The 18,919-nt window shown below is 33.7% G+C and overlaps 1 protein-coding gene across 1 annotated transcript; it reads left to right on the top strand.

The window, feature by feature from the left end:
- Nucleotides 1-276: 276 nt before the first annotated feature.
- On the top strand, nucleotides 277-18,089 carry LOC132716553 (protogenin A-like; the record flags this gene model as incomplete). Its single annotated transcript, XM_060699850.1, is given in 4 exon segments — nucleotides 277-618; nucleotides 14,029-14,173; nucleotides 15,466-15,626; nucleotides 17,958-18,089. Coding segments are annotated over 4 exon segments (780 nt in total), but the record flags the coding sequence as incomplete, so codon positions are not given.
- Nucleotides 18,090-18,919: the final 830 nt, after the last annotated feature.

Genomic DNA, 18,919 nt, shown 5'->3' with positions numbered 1-18,919 from the left:
CTTAAGCTTGTCCGGAGCATAACTCTTCAAACTTGGTATACATGCTTTTTTCAATAACCCGAAGTGCAGTGCACAAGGAGCAGTACTCTGCACTTCTTAATTTTTGAGTTATTGCCCTATGTTAATTTTCATACTTTAAAAAATTGCTTTCGTAAGACTTTGAAACAGACTACTAGTCTATTGATGTAAAGAGAACTTAGCTCCACAGAGCTGAATGCCTCTCATTGTAAGTTCTTTATAAAACGAATGCAACAACTGTTTATCTCTTCATTTCAGGGGACAAGGCAGGGGACCTAGAAATTGGTTTGGCATTGCGCCAGAGTCAGCCTGCTAAAGTCATTGCTCAGAAAAATGGGGAACTAGTGCTCAATTGTACTGTAGAATATAATACTGACCTTGGCGAACTGACCCTGAACTGGACAAAAGATGGAGCCCCAGTTGTGTATGACCGCCGGGTCCAGAAATTAGAAAATGGTTCATTGTTTATAAGGAGAATTATACACCGCCCAAGAAAGAATTGGACTGATGAAGGGCGGTACAAATGCTTCGGAACTATAAAGAAAGGAAGTGAAAATGTTGGACGGGTCATTGCACGGGATGTTCTCGTGCAAGCTTCAGGTAGGTCGACGCTAAAGTTTATTGCTTACCTGATGGGACTGTCTCAAAGTCAAATTACCTAGCTTAATATTAGCTAATTTAGCAAATTGTGCATACATCATTCTTGAATGAAAAAAAGAAATGCTTGCTTAATTTTTCCAATTTTCTTTGGTTTGCTGAGTAATTGTTGGGTTGTAAATTAAAATCACTGCCGTATTATTATCAGATAAGACCTGTACCGAATGTACCACATGGAGATAGGGCCGTCAGAATTTGACTTTTTGATTTCCTTTTCCGCTTTATCTGAAGCATTTCTTTTTAAAGTAAATTCTGGAAAATTTTGGCTGTGGAACATTCAACCTGGGCATTACAGACAATTAAGTTTTGCCTGCCCCTGGTAGGTCGGAATTTATTTCTCATTGACAACTATCGTAACACTGTAATGCTAACAAGGCATTGTACAAATGATCCCTTGACTAATTGGTGCTAATCTGTTGTCAAACCTGTATTGTTCTGGGTTCACGAGGTTAATTCATGATCAGCGAAGCAAAAATAGGAACATTGTATCGAAATAACCAAACATGACTACATGTGTAATGGTACACCTGAAACATTATATTGACATGGAGTTATGTGTGTCACTGTAGTATATTGTATTTGGTCTTGTTTTGTTGATTTCCGTATATTTATGTCAGTGTAACTTAAGGTTTATTATCGAAGCAAAAAATTATATTGATTGAATGAATATTTGATCAGTGCGATTGCATTGTTATGTAGAAAAAGAACAAAAGAAAATAGATGTTCCAACCGTATACTGACATCTACAGCAAATGTGTGTCATCGTTTTTTAGCTCGACTATTCGAAGAATACGAAGAGCTATCGTACTCACCAAAGAATTGGCGTCACTCTTTGGCTCATAAGTTGGCGCATTTGTATCTTCAAACTACTGACTGGAATGAATTGAAACTGTACACACTATGTTGAAGGTGCGATGACAGACTCACTCTCCAAGGCCCATAACTCTTAACATCGATGGATTTGCCTGATTTTGAGCTCAAAGTATTTAAATGCTTATCAATATTTCAGGGGCATTTTGCACGTTCAATTAAATTTATTATACTTGAAATTTCAGAAATTTTACACCCAATTTACTGGTTAACTGACCTACATGAAAAAGTTGAAAAATTCTCGGAAAAAACATTTTATGGGCCGGTCCTATCATGTCCAAAGTTTGAGTGTGTATATGAAAGGTGAAGGCTGAAGGGATTATGAATTTCTTTTGTCAGACAAGAGTCATTTGCTGATTGGATACTTTTATTGAAGCACCTTTTTCTGTAATTTTAAAGTTTTTTTTTATAAATTCAGAATCAACTTTTTAGAAAATTACGCGTCTTGCATGCTTGGCAGTTCATAAGTCTTGAATCACCATTTTTGAGTCTTGAATTAAGTTAATTATATATGCATATAAAAGTATTATTCTTATTCTTCATCATTTTTAAAAAAAAAAAAATCATATTTTTTTAACATTTTTCATTGTATCAATTAAAACTTCTGAAATTGTATACTATTTGAAAACACCATGCCTGGAGAGTCTTTCATCCACGTTCTGAGCATTAATAATATACAAATAAATTGTTTAAAGAAAAATATAAATAATTCACGATTGATCATAGTGGCACTTTGGAGAAATTCAGAATCATTAAATTTCGCTTAATTATACTTAATGGAATATATATAAATTATAGGTGTAAAATCTGCATACATTTTGGCAGTCATGTTACATGATACATAATTTTATTGGTTTAGTTTTGTTAATTATTAATAAAGGACAGGTTAAAGTACTTTATTTGTACATACACTTTACTATATAAATTTTTTAAGTTACAAATTTAGAAACGTTTTAAAATTTTTCATAAATATTTCACAACAATTTTAAAATCTGGAGGCCTTAAAATAGGCAGTAAGGCTGCTTTTAAATTATTCATTACCCGGATTCTTCTGTTAAAATCATTCCAAAACTTCATGCTTGTTTATTTTGTTTAATAACAACTATGCCTTAAATCTTCAAAATAAGAAGTTTATTGACAAAGCCCTAAATTGTTGTATGTATTATGATCCAGTCAGATAAACCTGATATTTATTAATATTTTCAACCATTATTCTACACGGCCATTATTATCGGCTTTAATCTATTCCGGCCACTCGGTGAACTTTTACCTTTATATATTACATTAAATCTTTGATTTGACTCTAGTCTTGTTTGATCTGTACCAAGTTATTGCATAAGACCCATTTATGGAGCTTTATAATGAATATAAAGGTATTGGACCAATTTCTCATGTCGTACTTATTACATATGTAATCCATTAACGGCTATTTCTGGGCTATTATTAACTGCTATAACCGTATAAATCTCCTATTACAACCCGCGCAAGGGGTTTAAACATATTTTGCTGAAATGAGAGGTTATAGATTACACAGAGTCATGTTTTTCTAATCCAAAAATGCCTGGTAAATAATTTAGTGTAGCAAGTGTGGTAATAACCATTTAAAATAAGTGTTTAGATTTTGAAAGTTCTACTAAATAAAATAAAATGATTTCTGAATGATATTATGTTAATGAATTGTACAGGTTTTTATCAGTGGAATGTCTACGAGCTGATGTCAGAGTATGTTAGGTTGTTTTTATCAAAAGGATGCTGTGGGGTTTATGTAAGTAGGAGGAGTGTTTTATTAGGTAATTTTACGGGTATTTTAGTAGTATTCTGTGCAGAGTATATTCAGCCTGACATTTTTAAAGACACAAATAATTTGAGGGTTTGTTTGCTAAAAAGTAGGTGTTTTGGTTCTGACAAAGTGTTAAATGTAATAATATGTGTACAGGTTTTGGAATGAGAGAGTTTTTTTTTAGAGGTAATTGCTGTACAGAGGTGTTTTTATACAGAGGTAATTGCTGTACAGGGGTGTTTTTATATAGAGGTAATTGCTGTACAGAGGTGTTTTTATATAGAGGTAATTGCTGTACAGAGGTGTTTTTATGTAGAGGTAATTGCTGTACAGAGGTGTTTTTATACAGAGGTAATTGCTGTACAGAGGTGTTTTTATATAGAGGTAATTGCTGTACAGAGGTGTTTTTATGTAGAGGTAATTGCTGTACAGGGTTGTTTTTATACAGAGGTAATTGCTGTACAGAGGTGTTTTTATACAGAGGTAATTGCTGTACAGAGGTGTTTTCATATAGAGGTAATTGCTGTACAGAGGTGTTTTTATGTAGAGGTAATTGCTGTACAGAGGTGTTTTTATGTAGGGGTAATTGCTGCACAGAGGTGTTTTCATATAAAGGTAATTGCTGTACAGAGGTGTTTTTATGTAGAGAGTCTTCATAGATTTAAAGCGTACTCATGATTAGTCTTTGAATACATTAATGTTTGCGATTGGGGTTAGAATATCTGTCCTAGAGGCAGGTTTCCGAGGGGGATATATTTCAATCTGAACTGCAAACACTTCAGATAAATTTTCTTGTATATTCTACAATATTCTATCATATTTTCAATTGTTTACCCCAATGAAACTATTTTTCATATTAACTAATGTCATTTCATTAAGTTTTTTCTTACCATAAGGTATTAATTTAAAACTTCATTCATGACAGTGTTATAACGTCATCCTAGGCATGAACGCAGTTTCATTCTTAGTTAAGCGGAAATGATGTCATTTTAATGCGGTTCATTTATAAAATGCACTAAAATGACACCTTTGTATAGCACACAACTCATCTGACACCCTCAATGCCAGATGACATTTCTGGCATGAATAAAACTAACGGAAACAACTAAGTAAGAATTGTTTCTTTTTCATGAACATATGAGATTTATTTACACTATAAAATATAATATATATCATACATTCACTTGAAATAAAAAGTTATTGTCCACCTTTAATAGTGCTAACTGACCGCTGGTTTACACTGTTGACCATAGTATTATTATGTTTACTGTCCGACAGGTCACTCACCTAGATCTCGTGAGGTTCCATTAGGGGAGAGCCATTGATTTTGAAGACTTTGAACATAATTATATATTAGTCCTTCTGTTTCTCTATTTTGTTGTTATTGCCGTTCTGCCTTTGAAACTTTAAAGCAGCACGCCTCCAGATTCATGCTAATTTTCGTGAAAATTTTTAAAATGTATTAATTTTGAATGTGTAATATTGTTAAGTAACCAAAAGGAAGCTTTGTTTGTTTGTTTGTTTGTTTCATTTTACGCATTTTCCCAACAGTATTTCAGTCATATAGGTGGGTAGTTTCATAACCATCGTTCCTGGAGAGTTACCAAAAGGAAGCAGTTTACACATTATCAATGGCACTACCATGTAAATTACCAAAACGTTGTCGAAATATTCATAAATAGCCTTTACTGCGTTAGTTACAACGCAGTAGAAATATGGTGATAAAATACTGCAAAGTCAGTGTTAAACCGAACATAGCATGTTAAATATATCTTAGATCTTTAATGTTTTTGGTTTTCTTAAAAATTTAGTGCATTTTTCTCAATATTGATTTTCCTGAACTATTTTGGATCATCTGGAGGCGTGCAGCTTTAACCCTAATAGTAAATACCCCGATAAATGTTTGAAGTTTCAATCGTGACTTAAACCTGAACCAAACAGACCATTTTATATATTGAACAAAACTAAAAAAAAATATCCTACTCATGCAACAGTTACTAGTGTAATTACCAAGATCAGATTGGTCTGCACTGTTCACACAGCGCATATTTGGAAAAAATTTCAAAAATATTTGGAAATATAAAAACACATCAATGTTAGATATTCAGGATTGTGGGGATTTAGTTCATTATAAAACACTCCACCCCCCCCCCCCCCACTCCCCCATCCCGGCCTCTACTACAAGAGATTAACTTTATACTGTCAACAATCTTTTCAATTTTAATTTTATTTAACCTTGAACAGGTTTTTAATCTGGAATACCATGTAATTAAGTGTGTACTCTTAGATTTATGAAAAATGAATGAGCACCTCAGTAAACTTATAGATCTACCTGGTATTTAACACGGTATTTAACATGGTTAACAACAGTCAATAGGATTCATAAAGTTTTGTAACACTATTTCCCAGTTGTTTGATGTGTTGATCTTGCTCAACGCTTAGTACTCTAATATTAATCTATGGAATGCATTTCCATGAATTGCCCAGGATTTAAGAGTGCAATGTCGCTCCTATTGTTCATAATGGTATTTCTTTGACTAACTAAACCAAGCATTCACCCAACAGTGATTTTCCTACTTATATAACAGATTCCGAAAAAATGCCTCTTCCCAATTGAAATTTTCTTTAAAATCATGCAGTTTTCCCAAAAATATCAACTTAAACCAGCTTTTTTACTTTCCAAATCAGCAATTTTACCAACAATTTTTCCCTTAATCAAGAGGCTAAGGCCTCTTCCCTATTTAGTGAGAAAAATCACTGCCCAACAACCATCATCGTCATCAGGAAAATGTGATATTCTACTATATATGAATGCAGAGTGTCACATGCAGTTTGTCACATTATGTTCTACATGCAGTTTGTCACATCATGTTCTACATGCAGTTTGTGACATTATGTTCTACATGCAGTTTGTCACATGTTCTACATACAGTTTGTCACATCATGTTCTACATGCAGTTTGTCACATCATGTTCTACATGCAGTTTGTCACATCATGTTCTACATGCAGTTTGTCACATCATGTTCTACATGCAGTTTGTCTCATGTTCTACATGCAGTTTGTCAAATCATGTTCTACACACACTTTGTCACAACATATTCTACATGTAGTTTATCACACACACAGTTTGTCAGAACATGTTCTACATACAGTTTATCACATCATGTTCTACACACAGTTTGTAACATCATGTTCTACACACAGTTTGTCACAATATGTTCCACATGCAGTTGATCACATCATGTCCTACACACAGTTTGTCAGATCATGTTCTACACACAGTTTGTCACATCATGTTCTATATGCAGTTTGTCACATTATGTTCAACATACAGTTTGTCACATCATGTTCTACATGCAGTTTGTCACATCATGTTCTACATGCAGTTTGTCACATATTTTTGACATGCAGTTTGTCACATCATGTTCTACATGCAGTTTGTCACATTATGTTCTACACACAGTTTGTCACATTATGTTCTACATACAGTTTGTCACATCATGTTCTACATGCAGTTTGTCACATCATGTTCTACATACAGTTTGTCACATAATGTTCTTTATGCAGTTTGTCACATTATGTTCTACACACAGTTTATCACATCATCTATACGCAGTTTGTCACATCATGTTCTACATGAAGTTTGTCACATTATATTCTACACACAGTTTGTCACATCATGTTCTACACACAGTTTGTCACATCATGTTCTACATGAAGTTTGTCACATTATATTCTTCACACAGTTTGTCACATCATGTTTTACACACAGTTTATCACACCATGTCCTACACACAGTTTGTCAGATCATGTTTTACACACAGTTTATCACATCATGTCCTACACTCAGCTTGTCACATCATGTCCTACACACAGTTTATCACATCATGTCCTACATACAGTTTATCACATCATGTTCTACATGCAGTTTGTCACATTATGTTCTACACACAGTTTGTCACAACATGTTCTACATGCAGTTTGTCACATCATGTCCTACACACAGTTTATCACATCATCTATACACAGTTTGTCACATCATGTCCTACACACAGTTTATCACATCATCTATACACAGTTTGTCACATCATGTTCTACATGCAGTTTGTCACATCATGTCCTACACACAGTTTATCACATCATGTTCTACATGCAGTTTGTCACATCATGTCCTACACACAGTTTATCACATCATCTACACACAGTTTGTCACATCATGTCCTACACACAGTTTGTCACATCATGTCCTACACACAGTTTATCACATCATGTCCTACGTGCAGTTTGTCACATCATGTCCTACACACAGTTTATCACATCATCTATACACAGTTTGTCACATCATGTTCTACATGCAGTTTGTCACATCATGTCCTACACACGGTTTATCACATCATGTTCTACATGCAGTTTGTCACATCATGTCCTACACACAGTTTATCACATCATCTACACACAGTTTGTCACATCATGTTCTACACACAGTTTGTCACATCATGTCCTACACACAGTTTATCACATCATGTTCTACACACAGTTTGTCACATCATGTTCTACACACAGTTTGTCACATCATGTCCTACACACAGTTTATCACATCATCTACACACAGTTTGTCACATCATGTTCTACACACAGTTTGTCACATCATGTCCTACACACAGTTTATCACATCATGTTCTACACACAGTTTGTCACATCATGTTCTACATGCAGTTTGTCACATCATGTTCTACACACAGTTTGTCACATCATGTTCTACATGCAGTTTGTCACATCATGTTCTACACACAGTTTGTCACATCATGTTCTACACACAGTTTATCACATCATGTTCTACATGCAGTTTGTCACATCATGTTCTACATGCAATTTGTCACATTATGTTCTACATGCAGTTTTTCACATCATGTTCTACATGCAATTTGTCACATCATGTTCTGCATGCAGTTTGTCACATCATGTTCTACACACAGTTTGTCACATCATGTTCTACATGCAGTTTGTCACATCATGTTCTACACACAGTTTATCACATCATGTCCTAAACACAGTTTATCACATCACACATACAGTTTATCACATCATGTTCTACACACAGTTTGTCACATCATGTTTTACATGCAGAAATGCTATCCTCATTCTGATTTTGAGTAATGTAATTTAGGGTCAGTTTTAAGAATTAGATTCATTATAATGAACAAACTGAGTGAGTGTATGATCTGAAATTTTGCACACAAGATATCGTTCTAGACCTATATCAAATGGAATTTTAGAGACTTTGGATTTTTTTCATGTGAGGAAGTTATCTGGCAGGCCAAGGGAACCACGGGCGGTTCTTCTCAGCTGCTAGCTTGTCGTGCCAGATATAATGCAAGAACGGGCACTGGATATCTGTCTTCTCCAATTAATATGCTCGCCCATATGGTCTCCTTCCGGTGGCAAAAGCAAACACACACAAATCCAATTTAGTCACCTCATGACTTATAAAAGTCAGTGTTGCTGTACATGTAACTTACAAAATCCAACGAAACAACAAACAAAAATGTTTTGAAATAAGTATAAGCGAACACCTATTTGACAGCTGCCTGACCTGGCAAAAATGATAATGTTACACTGGTCACAACATAATGTTTGATGGAGCCTGTTCATGGTTTAATATGCTATGATATTACAGACATTTTTTTTGTGAAACTAATCTGTACTGTAGACAAGTGATAAAAAAAAAAAAAAAAAAAAAAAAAAATGGTGTAAAATGAACAAAAAGTAGAAAAAATTATTAAAAAAAAAAAAAGGATGAAGGATGAAAAAAAAATTGATATTCTTTGAAATAGATAGGTATGTAGGGTAATCTTGGAGATATGAAGGTCAAAATGAATGGAATGGCAACCTTTAAAGTTTAATGATTATCTATGAAGGGTAAAAGATCAAATAGTTACCTAGTGATATTGGGGGCGAGTATCAATACAATGTGTCTTTTATTTAGATCATACAAAAAAAAACCCAACTAAAAATACAGTGTGAATTAATTATCTCTAAAGTGTTATGGATTTTGTTCTTCTTTTTGCTTTACTTGTGTAGCCAGCACCCAATGTGACTAGGGCAGAGCAAGGTCTGATAGTTCCGTGGTCCGTGCACCGAGTTCGCTATTCGGCCAGTACCAATTTTGGAATTTTTTTTCTCTAACACTTAAATACATGTGAACTTTTTTCAATGATCAAGTGGGAGAGTTTTCAGTAAGTTCTGACATCAAAAATAGGAAGATTTCTTTAACATATGAAAATACCCCTTACTTTAAGAAAAATCTTTGAAAATATGGCTGAAAAAAGTGGGAGTCTCCCGCCTAAAGTGGGAGAGTTCACATGTATGCACTTATATGAATTAAGTCTTGTCCAGCTTTAAAGAATGACTTGAAAATATTTAAAATCGGTAAAGGTTAAAGTGAAGAAATTAGATTTTTAATAGCGATTCAAGTGTTTAACCACTTTCAGTAAGTCAGATAAGTGAAAAGTGTTTAAAGTATCACTTTTTGCATGTTTAAATCATTGACCGAAATATGGATAAGGTGACTCGGTCCACACATACATTGTAATACGTGACATTGAAAATGAAATAAAAACCGAGAAATCATTGTGCGTGCATATTCGTTACTTTTGTAATCAGATCTAGGACAGAAAAAAAAACAACGTTATGATAAAGCTTTTGATATCTTCTTTATAGATAGAGAGATAAATACAGTTATTGTTACAATGCGAACTCCAGGCCGTAAAATGAAGAGAGAAAAAAAAAAATGTTTCACACTCCTGTTTTTTGCCTCCCCCACTGGAGCCCCGATATTTTTTCCCCCCACCAGGTCAAGAAAACTAGAGTTAGAGCTATAGAGTTAAGATGTTGGTAGTAATTACTGGCCAGCAACACACACCATCCTTGTTATAAGGTGAATTATATCCACTCAATATGACCTGGTTTAAACCAGATCCATTCAAGATTTGTGTGTCTTTTAAAACCTAAAGGCTTGATAATGTGAGATGCTTGTTTATAGAGTTATTGGCTTTTCTAGATTTATGTTAACTTTTTCTCCCTATGCAAGTTAAGCGTATAAAACATTAAGGTTAAAAATAGAAACATGGCTGCCATTTTGTATAGCTATTGAGCGTGACCTGGTCATTTCAGGTCAGGTGGGCTAAAGTCATTTCTGTGTTTTGATTGGTTAAAAATAAGTTATAAATAGAGTTATCAGTTGCTGGATGACCGATCCCAAATAACTGTTTCTACTAGGGTTGATTATTAACATAAATCGTGTGTTAGAGGCACGCAATAGGGTTGAATTGTTTATCAATATAAAAACACACGATGTTATAGTGACATTGGGCCTTGACCGAGAAATTCCAATAATGTTTTTATGTGTACATTGTGTACACATCTAGTGTTGTAATATAAAAATCCTTGGTTAATGTGAAAATGTTTGGTTAAAGGTTTAAAAATCTATAGTAAACAAAAGTGGTGTAGTACTTAAGTTAAAAAAAAAGTGAATATGTGAGTGGGTTTGAATTATTGTATTATACTAGAGGCGGTGTATAAATGCTGTAAACTGTGTTGTTTTTTTTTTCCTCTCCGTGATCATCTATGTTTGTTTTTTTTTCCCTTAATTATCCATGCCTACCAGTGCTGACCAAGATCAGCAGGCCTTTCTGTGTTGTGTGATCAGGATCTGCCCTGCATAATTGATAGCTTTTAAAATTGAGTCCGGTAAACAAAACATGTAGAAAATTTCCCTAAAAATGATGCAGATTAAAATATAGACAAGTCCATTTAAGATATTGAGCAGTATGTTATGTATCTAGGAATAAATTTCTCATAACCAGTTATATTATGAAAATTTATCATATTTATTAATAAATACTTGTTTTAATTTGACATTATGAGGAAAATTTAATGTATTCAAAGTATAAAAGTGCCAGGGCTTTCCTTTAAAGGAACTGAACTAAGGTTTAAAAGCCTAAAAATTTAATATTTGAATACCCTACATAGATCAACTTGGGTGCTTTAAACAAAATATATATAAAAGATAGGACTTCAGAAATAAATTTAAAATTACATTTTTGTGCTGTTCTTAGGCCAATTTGAGTGAAAAGTGTTGAATTTTTGGTCATTTTCCGCTATTTGAATTATCATTCAGGAAAAATGGATTGAGCGAAAGATATGAAATTTTACAGACATCCAAGTTACTGGTCTAGACCTACATTAAATGGAACAGTAATCTCTAAAAATTATTACTTGTCCCATCACGGCTTGAATCTTAATACACTTGGGGTCCATGGACCTCTTATTTGAGATTTTATGAGTCAGTTTAAGTTTTTAGATTTTATTTTCCTGGTTTAGCAACTGAAATCAGTAAAACTGTTAATACACCACACCAAATTTGAGCAGGGTGGGCAAAATCTGATTTCAATTTACTTTGTCCGTTTTTATCTGAAGAATTTCATAACTTGTCCGTATGATATCTATACAGTAAAATCTTGAAAATTGTCCACTTGTCCATAGTGGCTGCGGTACAACCTGGCCAACATGGACAATTGATTTAGCTGCCTCAGTGTTTGAGAAGTCTGACCAGGCTCCGTTGGTTGGCTGTCTCAATTTTATTTTTGTTTTCAAATGGAAAACCCTTAAACTTTGAATGGACTGTTCCATATTCAGGGCAGGGCAAATCCATTTACACAAATTCAGCAGTATTGAATTTCAGTGTAGTGAGAGAAGCTAGGGCCGATAGTAAGAGAAAGAGAAAAACATCCTAAAATACAATAGCTTAATTAGATAATTCTGTGTGAACTGTCGTTAATAGTAAATCATGAAGTAGGGAGAATGGTTGTGTAAATGAGAAAATTAAAAGGGAAAACAAGTGCAAGATTTTCCTATTCCTGCGTAAGACAGAAACTCAGAAACGCACTGTATTCCATTTTGCCTGCTTTGCTGTTGAAAGAAATAATCAATTTATGGAAAATAGGTTACTCTCTTTATTTTGTAGGATGATGTTGTTGTTTTTTTCCCCCTGCTGTAAATATTATTCTTGTATTATAATGACATTCATCGTCAATGTTGGTTTTACATTAAATACATTATAAATAAATTACTGGGTAAGAAACTACTGTGATAATAGTCACAAATATTGTGTTTTTATACTTGTGTTTTGACAAAAAGACGTGACATGCCACCTTACTTGTAGTGAGTTCTAACACAATTATTAATGACATTCTGGCTAGCACCTACGGTATTCACCCTTGCTCAGCTTAATAGGCACAGCATTGGATATGTAATCTAGGGGTCACAGGTCTGATCCTTGAGAGAGGCGAAATTTTTTTTCTGTGACTGTTGATCCTGAACATTAAGTGGTAATATGGTCATTTGTCTGTCATTGCTGATTAAAGATATCTTGGGATATATTAGTAGTGGTTAACTTGCTCGGAATATGGTAAATAACTGGTTAGTTATCCAGGAAAGCCTGTTAGATGGACTCCTTGCAAAGATATGAGCAAAAAAGGTGTTAAAATGATAAATCAACATAAAAAGTAGAAAATCTTAATCAAAATCTATATAATTATAACCCTCCAAAATATGAAATGACCCATCCTCATTGAACTATGATGAAAGTTGTGTGCCCCTCGATCCCTGTATAATTTCGAGTCTTTGTGGCCCGTATTTTCTGACCCGTAGCCATTCTAATAAAGCCTGTTTAGGACAGATTTGACTTATGGGATAAAGAATGTTTTTATCTGGGTAAGATTCAACACCCAGTACTGTTCAGTTACAAGTGAAGACTGTTACAATATATAGTAAACTTTGATCACAGAAATAACTTAAGTGGTTAAAATTTATAATGTAGTTTATATATTTGACCCTAGTTTAACTTTACTAGGTGAAAATGCTTCCTTGTTAGATGTAGATGGTAACATCCTTGTTCAATAAGAAAAAAAAAACCCAATATTTTACCACATGCAAGATGTTTAATTTTATACGATTATATGTCTAGAAAATGTTTTCATTCTCCATCTAAAAAAATTTCACCATTACTTTGTTATGTACCTGGTCGTCCGTCTGTCTTTTAGTAGTTTTTGTCTCTGGTCTATTATCCTTTGAACTGGTGGAAGGAAATTGAAACTTTTTGGCAAATAGTAATATATTATAAGGATCATTGTATAGACATGTTTCTTGATTGGGTCTTTTCACTACTGAAAGATTTTAATTACTCAAAAAACCCAAAAAACAACAACAAAAAAAAAACAAAAAAAAACAAAAACAAAACATTTGGGCGTATATTGCACAGCCTTTGCTGTGCTTTTGTTTGAATAATAATTATATTGCTAGCAAGATTTTTATTCAATAATTCTTTAAAATTAAGCTAGATCTACTTCCAAGGTTGCCATGATAATATATATGGTATTTTACTGTGAGTGTGAGCTTAGAGAGGTAATTATGATTTCCTCTTTGTGAATGCACTTAATCAATTACCCTTTTTTTTGGAAGAGTCCAATATCAGTTTTTGGAAGAGTCCAATATCAGTTTTTGGAAGAGTCCAATATCAGTTTTTGGAACAGTCCAATATCAGTTTTTGGAACAGTCCAATATCATTTTTGGGACAACAGGAAAAAAAAATTCATTCTTGTTGCTATAACAGTTGTAAAATAAATGTATTTTTATGTTTCAGGGATGGAGAAGAAGTTCATTATAGAGCCTCAGCCACAGACCGTGCCTATTGGCGGTGTAGCCAGGTTCCAGTGCCAAATTCAGGCCATTCCACCGGCCATGTACGAATGGCAGCGCGATAAAACTGTTCTACCTCAAAATGATAGGTACGTTCATTATAAATTATATACTTTTATGTATGTGTATTGGTCTACTTTAATAGGCAAAATTGATAGATATGTAAATTATATGTATTGGGTATTCTCGGGCAAAATTAAAATTATATACTTATAGGTATGAGGTATTTTTGTGCAAAATGTATAAGGTATTCTCGGACCAGGGTTCATGGGGCGGGGGGGGGGGGGGGGAGAGTAGGAAGGGGGTTTCGCATGATTTTCTAACATTTTTCATTCAATGAAGAATTTCAACAGAAGAAAATTATGTACATTGTATTTGTAAAATATGGCAGAATGATAACTGCACTTTCCTATTTTAATTCCAATTGTTATTATAGCGCTTATTTTATTTATGACTCTTGTTATGTCTTGTATTAAATCTTTAAGTCATTGATATTTTAGGTTTATTTCTCTGTGACTGTGATATATTTTATTGTACTAGGAAATATTAACCTATGGTTTAGTAATGAATGATTTATGAATAAAAAGCCGGAGGTGGGGGGGGGGTTTAAAATGGTGAAGCTTTGAGGTTTAGATAACGATTTATATTGTGTCAAAACAAATGGTCGTAAAGAGCTCTTCAGAATGATTTAAGTGTCGGATTAGGTAACACTTGTTGTAACAAAGATTTAGATCTATGCTCGGCTCGGATTGTAAATTCCGACCTTAACCCTTAATAGTCTAAATATTAGAAATGGACTTGTCCATCTTTTCATCTGGTCATAACCATTCATCAGTAAAAGGGGAAAATTTGAAAGTATTTACTGAATGAATAACATGCAGTGTATTAGATCCTCTCTCTGGTAGGCTGCAATGCTAATGTGGCCATACTCAAGGTCAAGGTTACTTTGACCTAAAAACAGTCTACTGCATTTATATATGTATTTCATAATTCATCATTTATATATGCATAATTATGTCTGAATTTCATAATTCAGCAGTTATATAATATTATGCATAATTACTTAGAAATTTCATACCTCAGTATTTGTATACGCTTAAATATATGTACTTCTGAATTTCATATAAATTCAGCTTCATATATGCATAAATACTTCTGACTTTCATTATTCAGAATTTATATAATTACTTCTGAATTTCATATCATATTTCAGCATATATATAAAATGCATAATTACTTCTGAATTTCATTTCATAATTCAGCATTTATATGTGCAGAATTACTTCTGAATTTCATAATTCAGAATTTACATAATTACTTCTGAATTTCATAATTCAGCATTTATATTTAGTAATAATACATGATTACTTCTGAATTTCAGGTATTTAGTATTAAACTCAGGTATATTACAAATCACGGGTGTCATAGAAACAGATGCGGGTGTCTATAGATGTTACGCTACTCAGGGTCTACTGCACGAATTACCAGGTCATGATATTGATGTCAAATACAGCGAAGAAGCGGAATTAACAGTCGTACCGGGTATGTATCATTTCTAGGGTCGCAATTTGTATTGCTATATATTATAAGTTATAAAGATCTATGACAGGTGACATGGCCCTATATAAACAGTTGTATGTATATAGATAACCTGAGTCATATTGGGTCTAAGGTCGCAACTGGTATTGCTATATAAGTTATAGGGCTGGGGCGAGTATCCCAGGGTTCTCGGGGACGCTTATTTCGGCGTCCGGGTACGCATGTTTATTACAGCTGGACGCAAATATTTCAGAGCAAGGATTCCACGTATGCTTAATTTTGCCTGGGGACGCATAAACATTACCGATTGTTTACAACCACAAATACACAATACGTCAGCGCGTGTCAGTCTATAGGTAGGCGGTCCTATGCACATCGACCCGTGAAGCGATTAGCCAATCAGCGATAATGATTCCGATCATTATCACGCAATAGTGATCAGACAAATGTATACACATGTAATTACCAGATATAACACGAGGTGATAATTTTATATCTTTGATCAACAGTTGATTGGAAATTAGCAAATTTTACCGACAAAAGGATAAAATTGTCGACTATTTACGCCGCAAGTTTAAAGACTGTTTTCTCAAATGACAAATGAGTGTAATTTTGAATGATTGTCGAATATTTTCGGCATTTTCTAGACACAATTTTGCTTTAGTTTCATTTTGCAAAAACTTTCTATACAGTAAGAGTATTATGAATTTAAGATATTGTGCCGAAATGCCAGGACAACAAACCAAAATTCACATACGCTTTTATTCTATCCGAAAATTGATCCCGAACATCGGCAATTTCACGTTCACCAGAAACCCTAAAATTTCGCAAAAATTCTCAGTTTCCAAGCCAAACATGCGAATGAATTGTTCCTTTATTATCTAATCAACATTAAATCTTTAAATATCGATCTTCAATTTGCCCCCTTTTGAAGATATTTTCCAAAATAATTGTCGATCGGATGAATCTCTTACACACTGTGTGAAGTTGTACACGATTTTCCTATTCATTCCGCTAAACGCCGCCTATATACATTTACATTTTTTTTTACAAAAATAAACTTTTTGTTTTTAGAGTGGACTTATTTAACCAGAATAAAATTTGATTTGGTACAAAAGTGAAAAAAAAAAAAAACGATTTCCATTTGTTGATGCATTATAATGAAATAATTTCATGATAAATATTAACAACAAAACAATAATTATACTATGTAGTTCAGAGTTTCTTTTGAATAACTATAAACTTTGGAAGTCTCTTGAAGATTCAAAATATCAGCAATGCTATTGTGAGCATTGAATGACTAATCTGTAAACATATTAATTGCGACGCGCTTTTGGACTCCAACTTTTTCAGGGTTGGGAGTCCATGGACTCCATGTTTTAAAGTCCTAGTGAGAACCCTGTATCCGAGTATTGGAAAATCACAAATTAAAGTGAAAAATCGAGTTTGAATATTCGTAAGCCCAGAGATCGTGGATCGCGATCTATTTTTTTTTAATACATTCACTGTTTCTCACACTCATAAAATCGAGAAAAATACGATTTGAGTATAAATTATATGAAGTTTACCTAAATACAACTTGCGGGTTATAGACCATGTACCATGATGCTGAGCTAGGAAGTAATTGGTTTAAAAAAAAAATACTCATCCAAAGAATAAAAACATAAACCTATGTTTTTATGGGTGTCTTAATAACAAAAGATTTGTGGTTCGATTTGTGAATCGTAAGTGCTGAATCCTGGTTCGGATCGGATCCACACCCCTAATAAGTTATAAAGATCGTGACAGGTTATATGGCCGTATGTCAAAGGTTGCTTGTAATTATATAACCCGAGTGGTACCGGGTATATGTTATTTCTAGGGTCGCAACTCGTATTGCTACATATTATAAAGATCGTGACAGGTTATATGGCCATATGTCAAAGGTTGTTTGTAATTATATAACCTAAGTGGTACCGGGTACGTGTTATTTCTAGGGTGGCAACTCGTATTGCTATATTGTATTAGTTATAAAGATCTTGACAGGTTATATGGAACTGCTTCCCCAAAGAAAAATTCTTTAAAATCATGCAGTTTTTCCCCAATAACTGAACTTACATCAAGTTTTTTCGTCCCCTTTTGCAACTATACCAAGTAATTTTTCCCCAAAATTAAGGGCAGGGCTGCTTCTCCAACCTGTAAAAAAATGCCCTGGAACTGGATTGAATGCAAATGTAAAGTGCTGCCACAAACTATGTGCAAGTGAATGATTGAAACCCTGTTTCGAAATAGGCTCAGTATAATAATAAAAAGCAAACAACAAAAGATTCAAACTATTTTTGTCTTTCGTTTCAGATCGTGTCGGCAAGGAGATCAAGATATTCTCAAGTACGAAGAATACGACAGTACTTGTAAGAAAACCGGCGCTTCTTGAATGCCTCGTTCAGGGTTATACTGGTAAAGTTGAATGGAGGAAGGGGGACAACAGTGAGTCCTTTTGTTATTATCTGAATAATGTTATTATATATATAGTGACGTAAAACAGTGTCACAGTGATATAAAACAGTGTCACAGTGACATAAAACAGTGTCACAGTGACATAAAAAAGGTGTCACAGTGATATAAAACAGTGTGACAAGTGATAATAAACAGTGTCACAGTGACATTGAACAGTGTCGTATAGTGACATAAAACAGTGTCACTGTGACATAAAACATTGTCACTGTGACATAAAACATTGTCACTGTGACATAAAACAGTGTCACTGTGACATAAAACAGTGTCACAGTTACATAAAACAGTGTCACAATGATGTAAAACAGTGTCATAGTGACAAAAAGCAGTGTCACAGTGATATAAAATAGTGTCAGTGACAAAAACAGTGTCACAGTTACATAAAACTGTGTCACGGTGAAATAAAATAGTGTCAGTGATGTTAAACAGTGTCACAGAAACATAAAACAGTGTCACAGTGACATTAAATAGTGTCAGTGATATAAAGCAGTGTCACAGTGACATATAACAGTGTCACAGTAACATTTAACAGTGACACAGTGACATAAAAATTCAAGTGATATTAAACAGTGTCACAGGTATAAAAGGTCATGTGAATTGAACAATGCACATGACTAAAAAAATTTTCACAGGGCATAAAACAGTTCAGTGATATGAGGCAGGTCACATAAATAACGTGTCACATTACATTTAAAAGTATTTTCAAAAGACAAAAAAAAAAGTGTTATGTTCAGTGACATAAAGTGCACAGTTTTAAGGAATGTCACAGTGAAAGAAAAAATTTTTAATATAAAAAAAAAAGA

Source organism: Ruditapes philippinarum, unplaced genomic scaffold (genome assembly GCF_026571515.1).
Source record: "Ruditapes philippinarum isolate M1 unplaced genomic scaffold, ASM2657151v2 ctg15624_1_1_1_1, whole genome shotgun sequence".
Taxonomy (NCBI): domain Eukaryota; kingdom Metazoa; phylum Mollusca; class Bivalvia; order Venerida; family Veneridae; genus Ruditapes; species Ruditapes philippinarum.
The sequence above is the reverse complement of the archived record's forward strand: the minus strand, read 5'-3'. Positions and strand labels throughout refer to the sequence as shown.